This window comes from Alexandromys fortis, unplaced genomic scaffold (genome assembly GCF_014885135.2).
Source record: "Alexandromys fortis isolate MF-2015 unplaced genomic scaffold, M_Fortis_MF-2015_v1.1 scaffold_13, whole genome shotgun sequence".
Classification (NCBI taxonomy): Eukaryota; Metazoa; Chordata; class Mammalia; order Rodentia; family Cricetidae; genus Alexandromys; species Alexandromys fortis.
This window is the reverse complement of record NW_026067908.1, coordinates 4,707,535-4,728,054: the sequence shown is the minus strand read 5'-3', so window position 1 is coordinate 4,728,054 and position 20,520 is coordinate 4,707,535. Positions and strand designations below refer to the sequence as shown.

Below are 20,520 nucleotides of genomic sequence, written 5' to 3'. Positions count from 1 at the left end.
CCCGAGAGCGAAAAACTGTTCGCGTCGCGGTGGCTTGACGTCATTTCCGAGCGCCAACAGGGCGCCGATAAAAGTAGTGTGATCTGTTCCTAAAGTTCGGTTTTGATTTCCCTTGTGAACTATGGAGAGTGACTTTTACCTGCGTTACTACGTGGGTCACAAAGGCAAGTTCGGTCATGAGTTTCTGGAGTTTGAATTCCGACCTGATGGTAAGAGCGACCCCGCGCCTGCCGGGAGAGGGACGGGACCTGGGGGAGGGCGCAGAAGCCGGGCTCGCGAATGTGGCGAAGTGAAGGAAGGGGCTGAGACCGGTACTGTTGGGTTGTGAAAGGCGCATTCTTTTTTCGGCTTCACTGGTTCTTTCTGTCCATACACTGGAGCTTCTCCTTAGTAACTTTTTAAAAAGCCGGATTGCTTACATTTCAACCAACATTGATTGAATGTCCATCTTACACCGGGCTGTGTTCCACTCTGGGGATAAAGCAACGAAGATAAATTTCCCCTTTCGTGGAAAATGTGCTTTAGTACTGGGAGAAACTATAAACAGTTATTTTCTATAGTGAGAAGTGATCAGGAAATAGGGTCGAACTGGGCAGTGGTAGCACACGCCTAATCCCAGCACTCGGGAGGCAGAGGCAGGCAGATCTCTGTGAGTTCAAGGCCAGCCTGGTCTACAAGAGCTAGTTCCAGTTAGGACTGTTACATAGAGAAACCCTGTCTCGAAAAGCCAAAAGAAAGGAAGAAAAAGTGAGAGAGAAGAGAAAAGAAAGGAAAAAAAATAGTGTCGCTTTTAGAGGGCACTCTGAAGAGTGGGTATTTGAATTGAGCCATAATTGAAAGGGATCGATTCGTGACGCTCATGAAGAAAAGCATTCTCTAGGAGTATCAAGTGAAAAGGCCATAGGACAGCAAAGAGCCAGGCATGTTTTAGGGGTCCATTGTGATAACTGAAGGATAATAGCGAATTCTAGGGGAAATAGTAGAATTTAGTGGCATTTCATTTTTTAATAAATAAAGCTTGTCTGAAGATCAGAGAGTAAAACAGCCCCTCTGGTCAGCTTTACAGATCAGGCAGTGGTAGCACCTTTAATCCCAGTAGCCACACTACTGGGCCGTGGAAACTGGGCGGTACTTGCCTTTAATTCCAGCCCTAGAAAGGATTATAAAACAGGAGGAAGCCAGGCAGTGGTGGCGCTCGCCTTTAATCTCAGCACTCAGGAGGCAGAGGCAGGTGGATCTATGTGAGTTCGAGGCCAGCCCAGTCTACAGAGCGAGTTCCAGGACTGGCTCCATAGCTACTAAGGTTCCCTGTCTCAAAAAAAAAGGGGATGGGGGCGCGGAGACTGCTCTCAGTCTCATTCTGAGATTCTTGGAGGCAGGATCACTTGAGGTAGAGGAAAGAGCCGGTGGCTAGCTGTTTTGCTTTTCTGACCTTCAGGTTGAACCCTAATATCTCTCTATGAGTTTTTATTGCTCACGCATCAGCAGGAGACGGTGTTAGGTAGGAGCTTTGCTATGTAGGTGTTTAAAGGCCATGGCATGAATAGGTGCAGCAGGAAACAACTTGAAACTTTTAAGAGAAAAGGTGTGATCTGTTCTTCAAAAAGGATCCTAGCTCTTGGGCACAGAGTAGGCTAGAGTGATGGTGGTTGTCGGGTCATAAGAGATGGTGATCAGGACTCGGACAACTAGGGCTGTAGATGTGGAGAAGATTTAGGATACTGTTGGTGACAATTAGAACGTATCTGATTGGTAACATTTGGGAAGGTTGCAGTGTGGTGAGGCGGCAAGGACAATTCTACTCAAATCTTTTCCTTTTCATTCTCTGTAAGATGGACAAGAAAATGTAGCAGCAGGCCGGTGTAATTAGATTATTGTAGGTCTCGGACACTGTCAATAGCTGCTCTCTTCCTTCCTGGTAAATTCAAAGCCCTTATCGTGGCATACGGCCACACTGAGTTCCTGCCTGCTTGCCAACCTAAGCCCTACACATACTCATCAAAACCCTGCTTTGTTTCTGCCTGCAACATCCCAAGCACTTTTTAATTTTCAGTCTCTTTGATGTGAATTCTGTTCAGGACACCATCTTGTCTTTTCTTGGTCCCTTAACCGACACCTACACCTTATTGTACATTCTTCCCATATCCCACCCACCCAAAGTCATTTTATGCATGAAACCTGTTCAGACCTTCAGCCTAAACTAGATGCTTCTTCTCCCCAGTTTCCTGATTTTTTTCTACAACAATACATTGTGGTTCTTTTGCTTTTTTTTTTTTTTTTTTTTTTTGGAGACAGGGTTTTACTGTGTAGCCTTGCCTGTTCCAAAATTGCCACGCAAACCAGATTAGTCTCAAACTCACAGAGATTCACCAGCCTCTGCCTCCTGAGTTCTGGGATTAAAGGTGTGTGCTTGGGTGATTTTGTTGTTTTTAATATTCTTCATCTCCACTACATGCCCAAACTGGCCTGATGGTTGTACACATGCACAAGGGGCCTTAGGAACCATATGTGCTCAGTTTAAAAGTATGCAGAAATTGAGCAGTGTCACGAGACCGCATGGGTGTGTATGTGTGTGTATTTGTGTATCTAGCTTTCTACAGTTTTCAAAATGCTTCGCAACCCAGTTGAGCCTCACCGTGTTCTCTGTGCGGGTAAGTTAACAATTACAATTCCTGTTTACAGCTGAGGTCCTTGACCTGCAAAAAGCTATTTGCCAGAGTAGTTAAAGAGCCTGCCTGCCTGTGTTCTTTTGCCACATCCTAGTAGCTTTTGCCTGAACTCTAGTTGAGTGTCAGGTGCACCGTCAGTGGGTTGGTAGTTTACAGTGGAATACTGAAGAGACAACTGTGAAGGGGGTTGAACTTGGGTATAATGTAGGCAAAGTTAATATCATTAGTAGGCTCCTGGTGCTTTCTTTGATCATGTTTTGTTGTACATTGCATTCATTTTTTTTTTTTTTTGCCCCCACAGGAAAACTGCGATATGCCAACAACAGCAATTACAAGAATGATGTCATGATCAGAAAGGAGGTACGATGCTCTCCTTCACTGCGCGAGCCTTTTGTTCTGCGGTGTTTGTGCTCTCTGGTAGTGATGACAAATGAAGAGTGGGAACACGTGCTCGGTTCTTTTTCTTTTCTCTTTGGTTTGCTGTTGTCTGGTTCTCTTTTTTGTTTTTTGTTTTTTTTTTTTTTATTACTATTTTGTTTTGGGTGTTTTGTTTGTTTGTTTTTAGATAGAGATTTCTCTGTGTAGCCCTGACTGTCCTGGAACTCCCTCTATACACCAAGCGAGCCTCAAACTCAGATATTCGCCTGCCTCTGCCTACCCTGGAAATAAGGCATGCGCATACTACCTGACATATATGTATGTTCTTTAGACCCTGAATATAAATGCCCATGGGACTGTGTAGTCTGCCATATTTATATACATGAAATTAAAGCCCAGATATTAAATCTGAGGCTCGTTCTAAGTATTCTTGCTTGTCAGAGATAATGGCCAGAATTTAGGCATACTCATTTCTCAGTAAGCTCTGTGTTCCGTTAACGCATTTTAAACCTGATTTTAGGCTTATGTACATAAAAGTGTGATGGAGGAATTGAAGAGAATCATTGATGACAGTGAAATCACCAAGGAAGATGATGCTCTGTGGCCCCCTCCTGACCGAGTAGGCCGGCAGGTGAGTGCTCTACTGATTGTACTTCTCACAAAGGAGATGCAGACTGCTGCTCTGTGGGACACTGGGGCAGGAGAGAGAACTGGTAGTCCCATGTGGGTGCTGGGAATGGAACCCAGGTCCTCTGGAAGAGCAACTAGTGCTCTTAACCAGCTGCCCAGCGCTGTTACTTTTTTAATAACTAAAAAATAAAAGATAATTCTACCTCAACTGCTACTACTCTACTCCGTTCTTCTGGTTTCTGTGTTTCTACCCTACAGCCAGGGGGTTCTTTGACAATGTAAATTGTGCTGAGCATGTTGGCGTATGTCTCTAGTCTCAGCGCGTGGGAAACAGGCTGGCAGGCCTCTGTGAGTTCTAGACCAGCCAAAGTTACATAGTGAGACCCATCTCAAAAAATAAAGACAACTTTCTCTTCTTAAAGGAAAAGATTTGTAAATTTGACTTGAATAAACTTAAAACTTGTTTTACCGAAGACATCTAAATAAGTTGAAAAGAGCCACAGACTGGATGAAGATTCTTGGAAAATATATCTAACAAGGAGTGTCTCTACAGAATATATAAAGAACTATAAGGCAATAAAAAGATAACCCGACGTGGGAGGAAAATGTTACAACGGATATAAATAGACAGTCTATAGACTCAAACATTGAACTCAGATATTGAACAGACTTACAGGTGCATTTGTAACCTGTAAAAATTAGGACATCACGTTTTCTAAAGCTTCACCCAGGTCTTCAAAAATATAGAAAGAATTCATACACCTATGGCAGGAAAAAAGTACCAGTGTGGCCATATTAGGAAACCATTTGGATAGGAACTGGCAGAGCGGAAAATACTTAGTTTTGGTGGAGCTGGGGACCCAACTCCAGTACTAGCACAGATATTTACTGTGACCTCAGCCCCAAGACCTAGAACGTTCTTTCCACATCATGACTAGTAACAAAACTTGGGAACTTAAGTCTGCTTCAGTAAGGAAACGGCATATTCAGTGCATTTAAATTGTTGAGTAGATCAACATGGATAAATCCTAGAAAAAACACGTGTAATATATATATACATATACATATATATATATACACACACACACACACATACATCAGGTATGGCCATTTATTTTAAAAGTATGCTGCTAAATCTGGAAAAGCAAGCGGCAGGAATACACACCAGTTTTAGGGGATGCCAAAGAATAGAGTGGGATACAGGTATAACTTGTGCTTCTTTTAATAAAGTAGGGAGTCTCAAGATAGACCAGTGGGTAACGGCTCTTGTTGCCACACTTGGCAGCACGAGTTCATTCTCCATAACCCACATAAAGGTGTAAGGAGAAACTCCTATAAGCTGTCCTCTGACCTCTAGAATGTGCCCCGAGATTTGTACCTACATGCATACATCACATACACACCAATAAGTAAATATTATTTTAAAAGAAGAAAAAGGCTGGAGAGGTGGCTTGGTGGATGCAGGCATGAAGATCAGAGTTTGAATGAGCCTTGTCCTGTGTGCTTGATTAATGACCCAGTGCTGTCTTTGTTTTTGTTTTGTTTTTTAATGTTTCTAGGAGCTTGAAATTGTCATTGGCGATGAACACATTTCTTTTACAACATCAAAAATTGGTTCCCTTATTGATGTCAACCAGTCTAAGTAAGTATATATGACATTTATATCCAGTAGTGTCTGTTGTTAGAGAGTAAAAAGAAAATGTCAGCTGGGCAGTGGTGGCACATGCCTTAATCCCAGCACTTGGGAGGCAGAGGCAGGTGGATCTCTCTGAGTTCGAGACCAGCTTGGTCTACAAGAGCTAGTTCCAGGACAGGCTCCAAAGCTACAGAGAAACCCTGTCTCAAAAAACAAAAACAGAAAGGAAGGACAGAAAATGTCAGTCAAATGGGGCCAGCATAGAAGGATGTGGTGCAGACACAAGACAGAAGTCAGCATGGTCCTCCTCATTCATAGGCTTCAGGTTACACTTGTCTTTCAGTCTCGTGGAGGGTTGGTTCCAGGAATTTTGGTACCAGAATCTTGAATGCTCAATTCCCTTAGTTAAAATAGTGTCATATTTTCACAGAGCCTGTGTACTTCTCATATACTTTAAATCATCTTTATAAAACCAAATTCTGTGTGAATATCTGTTATATCATTTAGGAAATAACAGCAATGAAAACCATCTGAACATGTATATGATAGTTGGGAACTTCATGAACCTGACTGTCTTCATTCATGGCTGAACCCAAAAATGCATAGCTTATGGATTCAGGCCAATTGTGTTTTCAAAGGCTGCTTCTTTTACTTGTGGTGGTTCATTCAGTTACTGCTTTTCCGTGACACTGAGGAAAGCATAGTAGCAACCAGAAGAGAAAATTAAGGCCAAACAAATGTAGTTTCTCAGTGTTGACTGTTCAGACTACCCTGTCTTAGTCTCGTATCTAAATTTTAAGATTCATGTTGCCCGTGGTGTGAATGATAACATGGAGTGGGATCTATTTGTTACAAAGAATCGGGAGGGGTGGCTGTTTGTTTGCGGTACTGGGAATTGAACGTGGTTAGAGCCTTGCTCCACCACTGACCTAGATTTCCAACTTTTAAAAAGCATAAGACAGAATCTGTTTTAGAAATCATGGTTTCCTCCTTGGTTTTATGTTTTTCACAGTAAAAACAGCACACTTACTCCATTTTAATAAGTGACCCTTTCCTTCTTAGTGGACATGTGCTTCCTCAGGGTTTTACTACTGTAAATACCTTCATAAGGAGCATTTTTGTGGTAATCAGGGTTATTTTATTTGCCAATTTTCCTCTGCTTCTTAAACATCTTTATTTTCTTTTGTATTTTAGGGATCCAGAAGGCTTACGAGTGTTTTATTATCTTGTACAGGACCTGAAGTGTTTAGTCTTCAGCCTTATTGGATTACATTTCAAGATTAAACCAATCTAGATTGGATATTGTGGACATGAGGGGGTGGGAATTTTTAGTTACCATAATTAGGAATTTTTTTCTGTATATGGGGGCAATTTTTATAAACAATAAATGATGGTCTTTAATAAATGTGATAACATCTACTTTTTGTTACTTTTCTGAACACCTAATGTGTGAATTATTTCTCATGTAAAATACAAACATTCAATGAGGCCAGGGAGATGGTTCTGGCAGTGAAGCTTTAGCTGCATAAGCCTGACATGACAACCACCATCTCCATCCCTGAGACCCGCATGGGCCAGCCAGCCTGGACTAAGCAAGCACCCAGCCGCAGAAACAGGGACCCTGCCTCAACAAGGTGGAAGGCAAGAAATGACTCTAAATTTTTACACCTGTGCTGTGGCACGGGCGCATGCTGGTGTACACACATATACTAAATATTTTTTTTTTTTAATACAAGAGTTGGGAATCTCAGCAATATTGAAAGGAGATTCCGGTGATGTGGGAGTGTCATATATCAATCTGTTGATTTCATTGGTTAAGTAATAATAAACCAACTGCTTGGCCTCATAGCTTAGAACATAGGTGGGCAGAATAAACAGAATAGGATGCTGGGCGGAAGAGGAAGTGAGGTCAGACTCTGCTCTGCTCCCGGAGAGACGCCATGCTCAGCTCTGCCGGATAGACACGATAGCTATGCGCTCTGAGGCAGACGCATGAAGCAGAGACACCAGGATGGACGGAGGCTAGACTCTTCCCGGTAAGCGCACCTTGGGGTGCTTACACACATCATTAGAAATGGGCTAGTCCAGGTGCGAGAATTAGCCTGTAAGGGCTAGAGTTCATGGGCCAAGCAGTTCTTAAATGAATACAGTTTGTGTGTTGTTATTTCGGGCATGAGCTAGCCAAGCGGCCGGGGTGTTGGGGACACAGCCCCGCCGCCGCTCTTATTTCAACATTCCGGGACAATTTTGTTTTAACAGAGAGCCTCCCTTCGTTTTTGCTGCCCAGGATAGCTTAGAACTTGGGATCAGCCTCCCAAGTACTGGGGTTGCAGGCTGGTGCCATCACACCCAGTGTCCAAGGGAAAAGGAACCTAGATATTTACAAGACAAATCAACTAGAAAAGTGCCTGCTTACCATTCATGACGTCTTGGATTTTATCTCCACTAAAGCAGACAAAATAATACAATGTTTGACCCTAACTGGGTCATGATAAAATCTAAAGTTGACACCACTAAAGAAATAAACATTGGCTATTGGGTTTACGTATAGTGCGTGTAAGACTGGGTTTTATACATACTAAGCAAGTGTTCCACCACTAGGCTACATTTCACAGCCGGGTAGTGTTAGCTTCTTGGGCATGAAACTGCATTGTGGTGAGGCTTTCTGTTTTTTCTTTTTTTTAAACAGATTCTGTATTTCAATGTGAAGGAAAACTTCAGCATGTGGATTGATAGTTTTCTCTTGCTGTTACATAAACTTCATGACTTTAGGCCAGTAGCTGGGTAGATTGCACCAGGAGAGAAGGGACATGATGGACCTAAATACACATCCATCCTTAGAGACATCCCCACCTTAGACAATGTCCCAAAAGCGTTCTTAGAGTCCATGATTCACTCTGCTGCTTCAAGCTAGGAATATCATTTGTATCTGACAAGGCAGGATGCCAGACTATTGAGATGAAAAAGCTTTTTTTTTTTTATGACACAAATGGGGAGATGGCTCGACGATTTAGAGTACTTGTTGCAGAGTACCCCAATCCAGTTCCTAGCATCCATATGGTGGCTCACAGTCAACCGTTACTGGGGGATCCGGTGCCTTCTTCGGGTCTCGGCGGGAGCCGCATGCATATGTGGTGCACACATGCACAAAACGGCAAAACACGCAAACACATAAAATTAAAAAGACGAGGTTATAAAAGTTTCAAGTGGATGACATTTTCGAATGTTGATGCCAACGGGCTCCTGCAGTGTCGGTAAAAAGATATGATAGAGGGCTGGAGAGATGGCTCAGCGGTTAAGAGCATTGCCTGCTCTTCCAAAGGTCCTGAGTTCAATTCCCAGCAACCACGTGGTGGCTCACAACCATCTGTAATGAGGTCTGGTGCCCTCTTCTGGCCTGCAGGCATACACAGAATATTGTATACACAATAAATAAATAAATATTAAAAAAAAGATATGATAGAGTAAGACCGTAGGGGTGAACCAGCTGTTTTCAGACACTGACCACAAGGACGTCGACACAGTGTAGCCCTGTGGGAAAGATCGCAGCATCAGGTCCGGCATGTAGACCGAGTGAGCAGTTTAGCGGTGGGCCACTACGCCAAGTCCGGGAGGCTGCAACCTAAGACGAGTCAGGACCACAAGGTAGTAAGGAAGCGGAAAGAAAACTGAGGGGCTAGAGCGGTCTAGCAGAGGTCTCGAGCCAGAATGCCCTGCCTGCTTGGTGGTGGCACAAATTGAGAAGCAGGAACTATCTCTGGCATTAGCGACTCCACGGGTCCCAGCGCACCCACAGAGAAAAGCTCTCCCCGGCGGATTACACGGCTCCACAACGCCCCGATTCCCGCCCACCCGCACTGAGGCTGCGCGGCGGTGCCAGCCTTTTACGACGGGCCGGAAAGCAGAGGCCGCAGCGGCATAACGTGGACCAGGCAGCAATGGGGGTAAGGGGAGGGGACTCGCCACCGGAGCGTCCGGTAGCCGAGCCAGAGGTGGGGTGAAGGCGGCGAGGACCCGACAGTCGCGAGCTCTACCAGGATGGGGTGAAAGGAGTGAACTCGCGTTGAAGCCCCCGGGCTTGAGCTGGGAGGGGCGGGGCGGGGTGGGGCGGGGCACGCGGCTATGCACGCGCGGCTGTGCATTCAGCCTGGCCCGCCCTCTCCTTAGAAAATCGCGCTGCAGCTCAAAGCCACGCTGGAGAACGTCACCAACCTTCGGCCAGTGGGTGAGGACTTCCGGTGGTATCTGAAGGTGAGGCGGAAGGCGGATCCCTCCTAGGAAAGGGAGGAGCATCGGGAGGCAGTGGACGTCTTAGGGCTCAGGCCAAGCCGTGATCTCAGTATAGAAGTGGGAGCGTTTCTCTTGTGCTGGGTCCCGAGGTAGTTAATCAGGCATATAAGTGGGGTTTTCAGGCTGGAATTTTAGATTTTATTTTTATTGATTATATTAGTCTCATATAATCTAGTCTGCTCTTTAAGTAGCGGAGGATAACTGATTTTGCCCTTCCCTTCCGTGTACTGGGATTACAGATGGGCGACCTCCTCCCACGGTGGGGCTTGGTCTTTTTCCCCCTCTGCAGTCCTGGGCATATATCCGAATCTAGGGCCGTACGTTAGCATTCTTCCAATGTGTAGTCTCCCCAGCTCTTGATGTGTAAACAGACACTGAACAAAATGTTATTTGAGGGGATCTTGTGATTACTTAATAAGGTGAATAAAACTCAACTTGTTTTATTTTCTGGCTCATCTTACTGTGAAAGTTGACCACCCTTTGTCTCACACAGTACTAGGTGCCCTGTCGGTGTGCTCTATAGAGGTCCAAACTGTGAGGCTTTTCACGTTCCAGATTCTGCTTTATTTTCCTAGCCTATCCCAGTGACTCACATACCCATCCAAAGCCTTGCCTTTCAGGAAGTCATTACTGATCCTTTTATTACCATTTAATCCCCTCGGTACTAGACAAGTGCTCGACTTCTGCATCCACAGTTCCTGTTTCCAAATGTTTTAGAGCATGAGTTCCAGGGCTCAGTTGGAAATTGAACTTCTTTGATTTGAAGGAATAATAGAATAAGAAAGAAGACAGAAAAGAAAAAACAAAATGCTGAAAGCTTTACCCCAGCACTCTTAGGACCCTAAATGCAAAGCTCCTAGCTAGGCACAGTTGCTCGGGGCTCTGTGACTTGGATTTCCCAGCCAAATGATAGGTATTTTAGAAGAGGGTAGGGATGATGGCATCAGAAACAACTTGTTCCTTGACTGGAGATAAGTCTGCTCGTGTCCTCCTTGGGGTTGGTTGTAGGATGCGCTAAGACTCGCCTAGAAAATAGGCTACGTTAGACATAGTGGCACGCACTCGGAATCCCAGTACTCCAAAAGCAGAGGCAGGAAGATCTCAGGGTCAAAAACAGTTTGGGCTACATAGCGAGAGCCTAGCTAAAACAGATAGATAGAAGCTGTGGTAGGCTATGAGCCCGCTTCACACTATACTGCACTCGCCCTTCCTGAGGTGTCTTTGTTACTGCGCCAACTGCTCAACTAATATTCTTTTTCTGCCCCAAGATGAAATGTGGCAACTGCGGTGAGATTTCAGAGAAGTGGCAATACATCCGACTGATGGTAATAGTCCCTACTGCGCATACTCCTGGGCAGAGTTGGGGTTGTTTGGTTGGGTTGGTTTGGTGACTTCCGAGAGCAAGCACCATTGTGGTCAGCACTGGGAACAACAGGCATCTTTGGAATATGAGGCAAAGTTCAAAATCAAGGGGGACCTTTTTTTCTCAATCACAAAAAGACTCCTTAGGGTGCTGCCCCACCCCACCCCAGGTGTGCTGAGGAATTGACTCCAGGACTCTGCACATCCTAAACATGCTCTACCACTGAGCTACCCCAACTCTCTTTGACATCTGTCAGCAAGTGACTCGCTTCTGTGGGTCTTGGTCTCTTCCACTGGATAACAGGGATGCGATCTCTGGGACCGTTGCATCTAGCTGGTACGTAACTAGAGGTTATGTTTGTTTCTTGTTAGGACAGTGTGGCGTTGAAAGGTGGCCGTGGCAGTGCCTCCATGGTCCAGAAGTGCAAACTGTGTGCACGGGAAAACTCCATTGGTAGGTTAGGCAATGATGGCCAGATTCTTCCAGGCTGACTGGAAGCAGACACAGGGCTGAAGTGCTAAACCCTGGGCAGCTCGCTCTTTTTCCTTGAGTGGAGCGTGAGTATAGAGTCAAGTCAACTTTTCCTTTTTGTATTTCAGAAATTTTGAGCAGCACCATCAAGTCTTACAATGTAAGTTCCCTGCTGTAGTGACAGGGGTGGTCGAATTAAATCTGAACTGGTGGTTAGGAGGAGTGGATTCAAGAGTAGCTGCATCAGAGTGGCCAAACCACTGGACATTGTCCCATGTACTTAACACTTTTGATGTTGTTGTTATTTGAGACTAGGTCTCACTAGGTAGTTCAGGCTTGGCTCAACCTCAGCCTACTCCTGTTTCAGCCTCCTGAATGCTGAGATGACAGGCACTTGCCACCATGCCTTCTTGCAGGGAGCATGCTCTTTAATGTACTTAGTTGTTTGTTGGCTCGGTCCATCTTTTGCCCACCATACACTGCGTGGTATTGCAGTGTTTTCCTGAAGTACAGTGGATTGAAAATTTGGGCATGGTCCTGGGTAGTCACTGAGCCCATGGGTGAAGTAGGCATGGGTTTCTTGGCCACCCACCTCCTAAGAGGCACCCTCTTCAGTCGCCCAGCCCTTGTCCTCATGGCATAGTAGATGGTTAGCAAAAGGCCATGGTATGCCTACTGGGACCATACGGATGGTCTGGAGCCTTGGAACATGACATTCTTACTGTCTTCTGGGTGCTGATCATTTACCATTCATGGAACTGTGATCGGCTCTTCCTATGTGATTCAGATCTCACAATGAACATGTAGGTTTTCCTCAGCTCTGTAGACATGCAGGAAGGCCGACCCAAGGACCCTTACTCTTCTACAGAAACTGCGCCTACAGAAGGTCCTCCTGGGAGCGGTGTCCAAGTCAGGCTTCTTTTAAAAAGGGCTAAGTTGTTCTGGGTCCTGTTCTGGGCTCATGGGTCCAGTAAGGATCTACATAGCAGAAAGGACAGAGGGCATGGGTCTCCTGGGGACCCATTGGGCCTGCATCCTCAATATGCTTCCTTTCTAGGCTGAAGACAATGAGAAGTTCAAGACAATAGTAGAGTTTGAGTGTCGTGGCCTTGAACCAATTGACTTCCAGCCCCAGGTTTGTATTTTTAAGAGGACTTTCGGGGGAGGGAATGTAGTAACAGAACTTTGCTTCTTACAGAAACTGTGAAATAGGAATTCTCCATCTTGCTCTTCCCTTCAGTGTTAGCACTGAGCTATAACACAAGTCAGGAATTCTATGAATAGTAATTGTCACTTATTAAATGCCTGCTGTATGCTGTGCTCCATGCCTGTTTCCTTTACATGTTACTTCATTTCATCCTTACTGTAACCCTAGGGAGTGATTCATCCTAATTCCATACAAGGGGATGTCAGAGACTGTGCATGTCTTAGTTAGGGTTTTATTGCTGGGAAGAGACACTATGACCACAGCAGCTCTTATAAAGGAAACATTTCATTGGGGCTGGTTTAGGTTTCAGAGGTTCAGTCCATTATCATCATGGCGGAGAGCATGGCGACCTGCAGGCAGATGTGCTAGAGGGGCTGAGAGCCCTACATTTTGTAGGCAGAGGACACTGCGTGGTATCCTAAGCATAAGAAACCTCAAAGTCTGTCCCCACAGTGACACTCTTCCTCTAGCAAGACCATACTTATTCCAGCAAAGCCACACCTCCTAATAGTGCCATTCCCTATGAGTTTATGGGGGCCAAATACATTCAAACTACCACAGTGCGGTTTGCCAGGGTCCTACAGTTAGTAAGCAGAGGGCTGTAAACTGAACCCAGGTCTGTCTGACTCTTACAACCTGGTCTACATAGGGAGTCCTAGGACAGCCAGAGCTGTGTAGAGAAGATCCTATCTCAGAAAAATCAAACAAAACAAAAACTAAAAACGAAGGTTCAGTCAGAGAAGAGTGGAATGTGTACCCAGGTCCTTTAACAGACAGAGGTGATGGAAAATTTACCCCACTCTTGCCTTTGTTCTGGGCTAGTTTTTGTTAACACAAACCAGAATCACCAGAATAGGGAGCCTCAACTGAAGAACTGTCCTGATTGCCTATTGAGGAGAGCCCGGGATATATAAGGAAGATAGCTGAGGCCACACGCCTTTAGTCCCAGCACTTGCAGGGTAGAGGCAGATGCTCAAAACCAGCCTGGTTTTCATAGTAAGTTCCAGGTCAACCAGAGCTCTATAGTGAGACCTGTCTCAAAAAAGAAAGAATGAAGGGAAAGGGGGGGGGGGAGAGAAGAGAAAGGAAAGTAGGCAAGTGGGCCAGAAGCAGTCTTCCTGGATGGCCTCTGCTGGTTCCTGTCTCCAGGGTCCTGCCTCGGCTTCCCTGGGCCATGGGCTACAGCAGTAAACCCTTCCTCCCCAAGCTGCCTTTGGATCATGATGGTATTGCAGCAACAGAAGGAAGCCAAGGCAGTTTTATAGGCCAGGGCTGTAACTTAGATACACTGTGGAGTGCGAGTCACTGGCAGGGAAGCTCGGGTTTGTCAGGAGCCGCTGCTTATGCTGCAGTTGCTTTCATGGTGAAGGCTGTGGCTAGCAAGCCCAGCCCTGGGCTAGTCTTCACAGGCGCTGTCTTTCCCCAGCCTCACTCTCCTTTCCTGTCCCTTGCAGGCCGGGTTTGCTGCTGAAGGTGTGGAGTCAGGGACAGTCTTCAGTGACATCAATCTGCAAGAGAAGGTGAGACTTGGGGATCTGGCAAGGTGCTATATGGTACCTGGTAGGAATTATTTTTTTGGTAAACGGGGATTCTCAGTGGAGAGCTGGCTCTGAATTTGGGTGCTTCTTGTTAGTGAACCTGCTATTTAAATGGCTCTACGTACAGTGCTGGAGTGCAGTCCCGTGTGTGTACATGCGAGAAGGCTGAACGTGCCTGACATGGAACGTGCACAGTAGATAAGCTTCATTCAGGCTTGAGTTACAGTGCTGGTGGCCATGAGCTACGTAGGAAATACGCTGCTCTTAAACACATAGACAGAGGTATTTACTTTACCCGTTGGTGAAAACCTGGGACAGATGCTCATAGGAGGCTAACCCGTCTCCCTGGGAGCAGTAGTTGAAGCACTTGTGGTAATCACCTATAGTATTGTTTCAGCCCTGCAGATAGACAAGTCTTTTGTCCCAGCTGTGAAGGAAGGACACCAGTTCTATTAGCATGCCTCCTTGTAACTGCAGTAGGTAGCATTCTGTGGCCCCTGCCCCATGCTGGTTTCTGTGCTAAGCATGTTTCCATGTTCCATTTCGTTCTTTCAACATTCACTCTCAAGTCTCTTCTCTCCCTTTTTAAATAAAGGGCAGAACTCAAAACCCTGGTGATGGTAACACAAACCTTTAATCCAGGCACTTGGGAGGCAGAGGCAGGTGGATCTCTGAGTTGAGGCCATCCTGGTCTACAGAGGAGTTTGAGGCCAGCCTGGTCTGCAGAGCAAGTTCCAGGACAGCCACGTATCACAAGAAAACTTGTCTTGAAAAAATAAATAATTCAAGGACTGAACTTAGGTTTGAGGAAGTAACATGAAAACTTGCCTGGTATAGGACTGTAAGGTGGAGTTCAGGCCTGAGTTGTCTGTTCTGTCAAGGGTTTCCTGTGGTCGTGACCTGCTGAGTCAGAGCCTGCATTGGGCTTTGGAACCCTGGGTCTTCATTGTCCACACTGTCCGTTCTGCCTTGAGAGGCTAATGCTGCTTTATTTCCCAGGACTGGACAGACTATGACGAGAAGGCTCAGGAGTCTGTGGGGATCTTTGAGGTCACCCATCAGTTTGTGAAGTGCTGAATTATGTTCCTACAAACTTGCCCGGAAGAACTGAGAGGAGAAAAGGGCCCTGAGCAACAAATCCCACGGAGGCTTCTCATCGCAATCTCCTAGCACCTGTACCAGCCCTCACAGTCTGCATGCTGGGGTTTGTCACGGTTCTGAGTCCCACCAATAAAGCCCCACTGGTGTGTGAAGGTAGTGTGTGCAATACTCCCTTCACAAATACGAATGGACTCTGGAGGTCTCTGCTTTCTCATGCCTTCTCTGCACCTGAGCCAGTTTGCAAAATACACAGGAGCACGCAGCTTATAAAGGCAGCTCTTGGGAAATAGGCAGGTCCACCTACAAGATCAAAGGCTTGAAGGCCAAGTGGCACCAAGGGCAGAGAAGCCTATGGAATGATGATGTGAGCCCAGCAGCCCCAAACTAAAACACACCCTGATCTCCATGGCTCTCCAGTAAAACCAGGCATCTGTTAGCAGCTCACTTCACCCCAGACCTCACTCCAGGCAAGTATCCTTCCACTCCACATTCCTGGCTGGTGGCTAGCCTCTTCATTTGCTGTGATAGAGCACTTCCTGTCAGAGTCAACCTGGAAGTTCTTCCTCATGTGGAATCAGCTTCTGTGATCCCTGAAGCACCTCTTGCTGGTCCTGGCTTATCCCCATGGCCCATATCTGTATATTTTGCTTCCAGACAACTCTTCGGAGTGAAGACAGCTTCATGGCCTGCTGAGTCTCCTGGAACCAAAGATTCCCCACACAGCAGAGTTGGTCAGTGTAGTACTAGGCCATGAGGATATTGTGCTTTCATAGGTGGGAACCCACCATTTGGAAAACCTGTTACACAGACTGTATTTTTCCAGTATTCTACTGGAGCAGAAACAAAGATTTTATCTTTTAATTTTGTATACTTGTTTGTATTTATATGTAGGTGTGTGGGTGTGAGTGCAGATGTCTTGAGAGACCAGAAGAGGATGTTGTGACCCACCCAATGTGGGTTGTAGGCACCAAACTCGGGTCTTGTGCAAGAGCGGTGTGTGCTCTTAGCTGCTAAGCCATCTCATCTCTCTAGTCCATGTTCTTCCACTTCTGGGAGTAGAAAAAGGCATGCCATCCCCAGGCTGGCTGAGAGGGTCTAACAAAGGGAGCTGGCAAAACTGGCTGTATCTGGGCATGGTAGGGAGGGGCCGACCCTGCTTCCTTTCAAGTCTGGCAACTATGTTGTATTTACTAAGCCCCTGAGTTTTCTTTTTCTGAGCACTTCTGCCCCTGACAGAGCAGGGCTTCCATCCTCCCCCAAGTCATAGGCTACCCTAGAAGCAAGCTGTAGCCCTGGACTGGGAAAAGCCTTTCTTGTTTGTCGTCTCTATATTAAGTTCATAACATTAAATATTAAAGGGATCTCTTGGTTCTAGAAGGTGAGGGAACCCAAGTAGTCATTAAGAAGTAAAGGAAAAATGAAACAGATTGTGCCAAACAGGTATCATTCGATACTCTTTTAACAGAAACAGCAACAAAGAGACTCTTAACCAACTAAAACTCAGGAGAACACCAAGAGCAAGTGTTGTGTTCAGTAACTGATGAGACACTCAAGTGCTCCCCTTGGGTCAGGGTGGAGTGAGGACTCCCCCTGTCACTGCCTCCCTTCCACGTGCTGGGCCCCACCAGAGTGATGAAAGAGCAAAGAACTTAGTAAAAAGTTCAAAAGAGTTGACAGGTGCTAGATTTAAGATCTATGCAAAAAATAAAAGGCATTTCAATACACTAAGCAAAACATAGTTTAAGAAAAGATGCCGTTTCTAGTAGCAGCCTAGGGTAGGCTGTCTTTGGGGACAGAGTACTTGCACAGCATGCATCACTCCCTGGGTGCACTCTCCAGTACCACAAAGAAATGTAACAGCAAGAAAATACACTCCTTCCTCACAGTCGCTAGGATTTAATCTTAAAGGAATTTATAACAATGGAGAATAGCATTAGGCGTCACTGAAAGACAGTAAAGACCTAAGTTATGATGACAGGAAGATTTGATGTTCAGACACTCATTTTCAAAAAATTTATATGTATAAATTTAAATGAAATTGCAGTTACTATTTAGTGGAACTTGAGTCAGTTCTGAAATCCCCGATTCACAGGCTTATGTCCCACATGGCACAGTGTACAGAGCAGTGGCAGTTAAGCTTGTATGGTATTAGCTCTATGGTAGCCAAATGGATCGATAAACAGGTCAAACAGACCCATTGACATAAAAAAGTTGGCAGATGGTGTTGCAAATGAACATGTTAATTGTTAGCTCAGTGTGTGCAGGGACAAATGTTCAGTGACGCGAGGCTGAGCCCTGCTTCACTCCCCCTGCAGAGGTCTTCCTCCTGAGGCTTGTCAGCTATAGTGTCTGATGCCGAGGGGGGTGGGGGAGTGGTCACTGGCCTCAGCATTGCTTCACTGCGAATCCTGGGCAAGTGCCTCCCATCTCAGGACCTTATTGTCTTCATGTGAAAAATGACAGTTTCTGCTGTGGAGTGTGTTACTTGATGAGATTAGCCCAAATGGCGTGTCTGAGTCCCACTTGTTACCAGGCCTGCTCACTGTACTAGCTGTAAATAAAAGGCAGTTTCCCAAGTCTGAGGCGATGAAGGCGCGAGCAGACTGTGGAGGTGGCAGGAGTCGGTTCTCTGGTTCCACCGTGGGTTCCAGTGATCCAGTTCAGGTCATCAGCTTTACAAGTGCCGTTACCCACGGAACCACCACCTTACTAGTCCATTTTAAAGTTTGTGTACAGGAGGGCACATGTGTACCATGATGCATGTACAGAGGACAAAGGATGTTTGTAATCATGTGTTTTCTTTCTACCATGTGGGCTCCTGGGAGTCAAAATCAGGTTAGTGACAAGCATCTTTATCTACCGAGCCATCCCACTGCTAAAAGTGCTCAGTCTGCCCTTAAATTATCCCGCTCATTAAGTGCCATCTTTAAACATGGTTTTTTGTGACAGTGTGAAGGTTGTGGCGTGTTGGGCTGCCTGCTTTGTGTACAGCAGCCTCTTCTGCTTCTCTGAGTGAGGAGAAACACCCGGGGCTGTGCTTGGCTGACCGTGGCAGTCATCATACACAGTCTGAGTTCTTCAGTAAGCCAGGCGCCAGTGGGTGAGCCAGGATGGGTCCAGGTGGTATCCTGGTGGGTCCCTGGGGATGAGGGAAGGTGGGTGGCTTTCAGTCCAGCCCTCCAGAAAGCTGCAGGGCTCTTGGCACTGGATTGTTGTTATTGTTGTTTGTTTCACCTTTTGTGCATCTACATATCCCCTTGGCATTGTTCCCCAAGGGCTTCTCTAATGCTTAGAATGGATGTTACACCGGAGCTTACACATTTGGGAACGTGTGTGTGTGTGTGTGTGTGTGTGTGTGTGTGTGTGTGCAGGGTGGGGAACATAAGCCGTTAGCTGCAGTGTCTCTTCAACCAGTCTTCCCCACTGAGAAAATTACTGAAAACACAAGTTTCCCGGCTTCACTGCATGCCCACCAGACGTGCCTCTCCCAGGTTAGAGCCTGAGATTGTCTAGCAGAAGCATTCCCAGAGGAATGGGCTGCATCATCACAGTAGGAGGTGTTGTGGGGCTGCTGCAAACATGGACCCAATGCTGACCGCATGCTTAGCATGGGGTCAGCCTCAGTACATGGAAACAACAGGAAACAGTAGTGATATGATTAGTGTGCAGACAGGAGTGCCTGGCGGTAGGGCTCATGCCCATATTCCCAGCACTCAGGAGGCACACGCAGGTGAACCTCTGAGTTCAAGGCCAGCCTAGTCTACAGAGTGAGTTCCAGGACAGCCAAGGCTACACAGAGAAACTCTTGTCTAAAAAAATAAAAATAAAGAGGGGGAGGGGAAGAGGAGAAGAAGAAAGCAAACAGGCTACTCTATTCTCTAGTGACCCAATACCCACTTGGAACCAGCCCAGGGCCCCAGCTGTCAGTGCCCTGCAGCCTCCAGATGGAGCCAGCCTGACTCAGACCTGTCAGCCCTTCTTGGCATCAAGAATAAACTTATGCCCGCCACCAACTGCTTCTGACATGCTAGAAGAATCTGGCTGTTTTCAGATGTAAAGATAAAACCTTTTTCCTAGCAGCTGCCTCTTGCTACTCTCTAAAGTGGGAAACAGCGGAAAGGGAACTCAGCCTGTGTTCCTTAAAGAAAGGTGACAAGAGCAGATTCTGCCCACTACCTTCCAGTTAGGGAGAATGGTTCGGAGCAGAAAGAAAATCTAACACAAGGAGAAAGCCATGGATGCGGATTAAATTTAGAGCCAGTTAGGAATTATTCACAATATTTCATTTAGGATAGATCTGTGGCCTCCAGTGAATCAAAATGCCTGGGAATCAGAAGTGATCTCAGCCACAATCAAGTACAACAGTGATGAGACCAGGGAGTTCTATTAGTTACTTTTCTTTGCTGTGCTAAAACACCATGACCAAAGCAACTTGCAGTAGACTTTATGGCGACTCCAGAGGGATGAGAGTCCAACCGGGCAGGAAGCATAGCAATGAGTGGCAGGAATTGGATACTGAGAACTCACATCTTGGACTGGAAGCATGGAGCAAAGAGAGAAAATCCTTTTCCCCTCAAAGCCAGTCCTCAGCAAGGCCACACCTCCTAAATGTCCCCAAACAGCGCTACCAATTGGATGCTGACAGCAGCTGGTACCAGGGACTGGGGTATTGCTGTGATAGGCCTACGTGTTTGTTTGGAGGAATTTAGACTATGGTACTTTGGGTTTGGAAAGCAGTGGAATGCTTTAAACACTACTTAAAGAGCCGTACACATACTAGTAGGAGCATGGAAGACAGCAGTGCTAAGAGTTACTTGAACTACGGAGGGCTCACTCGAGGTTTCAGAGGGAAAGAATTTGAGTATGTTGCCTAGAGGTCATTCATGTGATATTCTGGTAAAGAAAGTGGCTGCCCTTTGACCTTTTCCAAAGAGTTTGTCTGAGGCTAAAGTGGAGAGCTTTGGATTAATTTGTTGGCAGAAGAAATCTCAAAACAGCCTAGTATACAGACTCTGTCATGTGGATATTAGTGGTAACGCTAATGAAGATTTATAATGAAAAGAAGAAAACTGGGCAGGGTAATCACAAAAAGTAAATTTTGAGGAGAAAAAGAGCACCAGGAAGTGGAATGGAGCTAAATCCTATGTCCAAGGAGATAAACAGATTAATAAATGGATTAAAGGGCAAGATCCCACCCAGCTAAGTTTCCAACACGTAGAAAGAAACTAAAGAAAAAC

The 20,520-nt window shown here is 45.9% G+C and overlaps 2 protein-coding genes and 1 long non-coding RNA gene across 4 annotated transcripts; 2 read left to right on the top strand and 1 right to left on the bottom strand.

The window, feature by feature from the left end:
• The first annotated feature begins 21 nt into the window (after window positions 1-21).
• On the top strand, window positions 22-6,752 carry Magoh (mago homolog, exon junction complex subunit). Of its 2 annotated transcripts, none has more exons than XM_050136403.1 (5): window positions 22-209; window positions 2,971-3,029; window positions 3,568-3,678; window positions 5,237-5,319; window positions 6,508-6,752. In XM_050136403.1, the coding sequence occupies exons 1-5, from the start codon at window positions 122-124 to the stop codon at window positions 6,605-6,607; spliced, it is 441 nt and encodes a 146-aa protein (XP_049992360.1). In that variant the 5' UTR covers window positions 22-121; the 3' UTR covers window positions 6,608-6,752. The 2 variants fall into 2 exon arrangements, with proteins under 2 accessions (XP_049992360.1, XP_049992361.1); XM_050136404.1 differs by lacking the exon at window positions 22-209 and adding an exon at window positions 2,381-2,651.
• Window positions 6,753-7,975: 1,223 nt separating this feature from the next.
• Window positions 7,976-9,012, bottom strand: LOC126498014 (uncharacterized). The gene is made up of 2 exons (XR_007590744.1): window positions 8,819-9,012; window positions 7,976-8,710 (listed from the first exon to the last, which is right to left on the bottom strand). It is a non-coding gene; the product is annotated as an uncharacterized lncRNA (long non-coding RNA).
• An 85-nt stretch (window positions 9,013-9,097) lies between these two features.
• Window positions 9,098-16,144, top strand: Czib (CXXC motif containing zinc binding protein). The gene is made up of 8 exons (XM_050136337.1): window positions 9,098-9,257; window positions 9,481-9,564; window positions 10,872-10,928; window positions 11,338-11,419; window positions 11,566-11,597; window positions 12,495-12,572; window positions 14,099-14,164; window positions 15,182-16,144. Exons 1-8 carry the CDS (start codon window positions 9,252-9,254, stop codon window positions 15,257-15,259), a joined length of 483 nt encoding a protein of 160 aa, XP_049992294.1. The 5' UTR covers window positions 9,098-9,251; the 3' UTR covers window positions 15,260-16,144.
• The last annotated feature ends 4,376 nt before the right edge of the window (window positions 16,145-20,520 follow it).

Bases quoted from the DNA above. Each gene is read 5' to 3' on its own strand.
- Magoh (XM_050136403.1), top strand. From the start codon at position 122: ATGGAGAGTGACTTTTACCTGCGTTACTACGTGGGTCACAAAGGCAAG. The intron at 3,679-5,236 runs GTGAGTGCTCTA...TAATGTTTCTAG, and splicing joins CTGACCGAGTAGGCCGGCAG to GAGCTTGAAATTGTCATTGG. The intron at 5,320-6,507 runs GTAAGTATATAT...TTTGTATTTTAG, and splicing joins ATTGATGTCAACCAGTCTAA to GGATCCAGAAGGCTTACGAG.
- Czib (XM_050136337.1), top strand. The intron at 11,420-11,565 runs GTAGGTTAGGCA...TTTGTATTTCAG, and splicing joins TGCACGGGAAAACTCCATTG to AAATTTTGAGCAGCACCATC. The intron at 12,573-14,098 runs GTTTGTATTTTT...TGTCCCTTGCAG, and splicing joins CAATTGACTTCCAGCCCCAG to GCCGGGTTTGCTGCTGAAGG.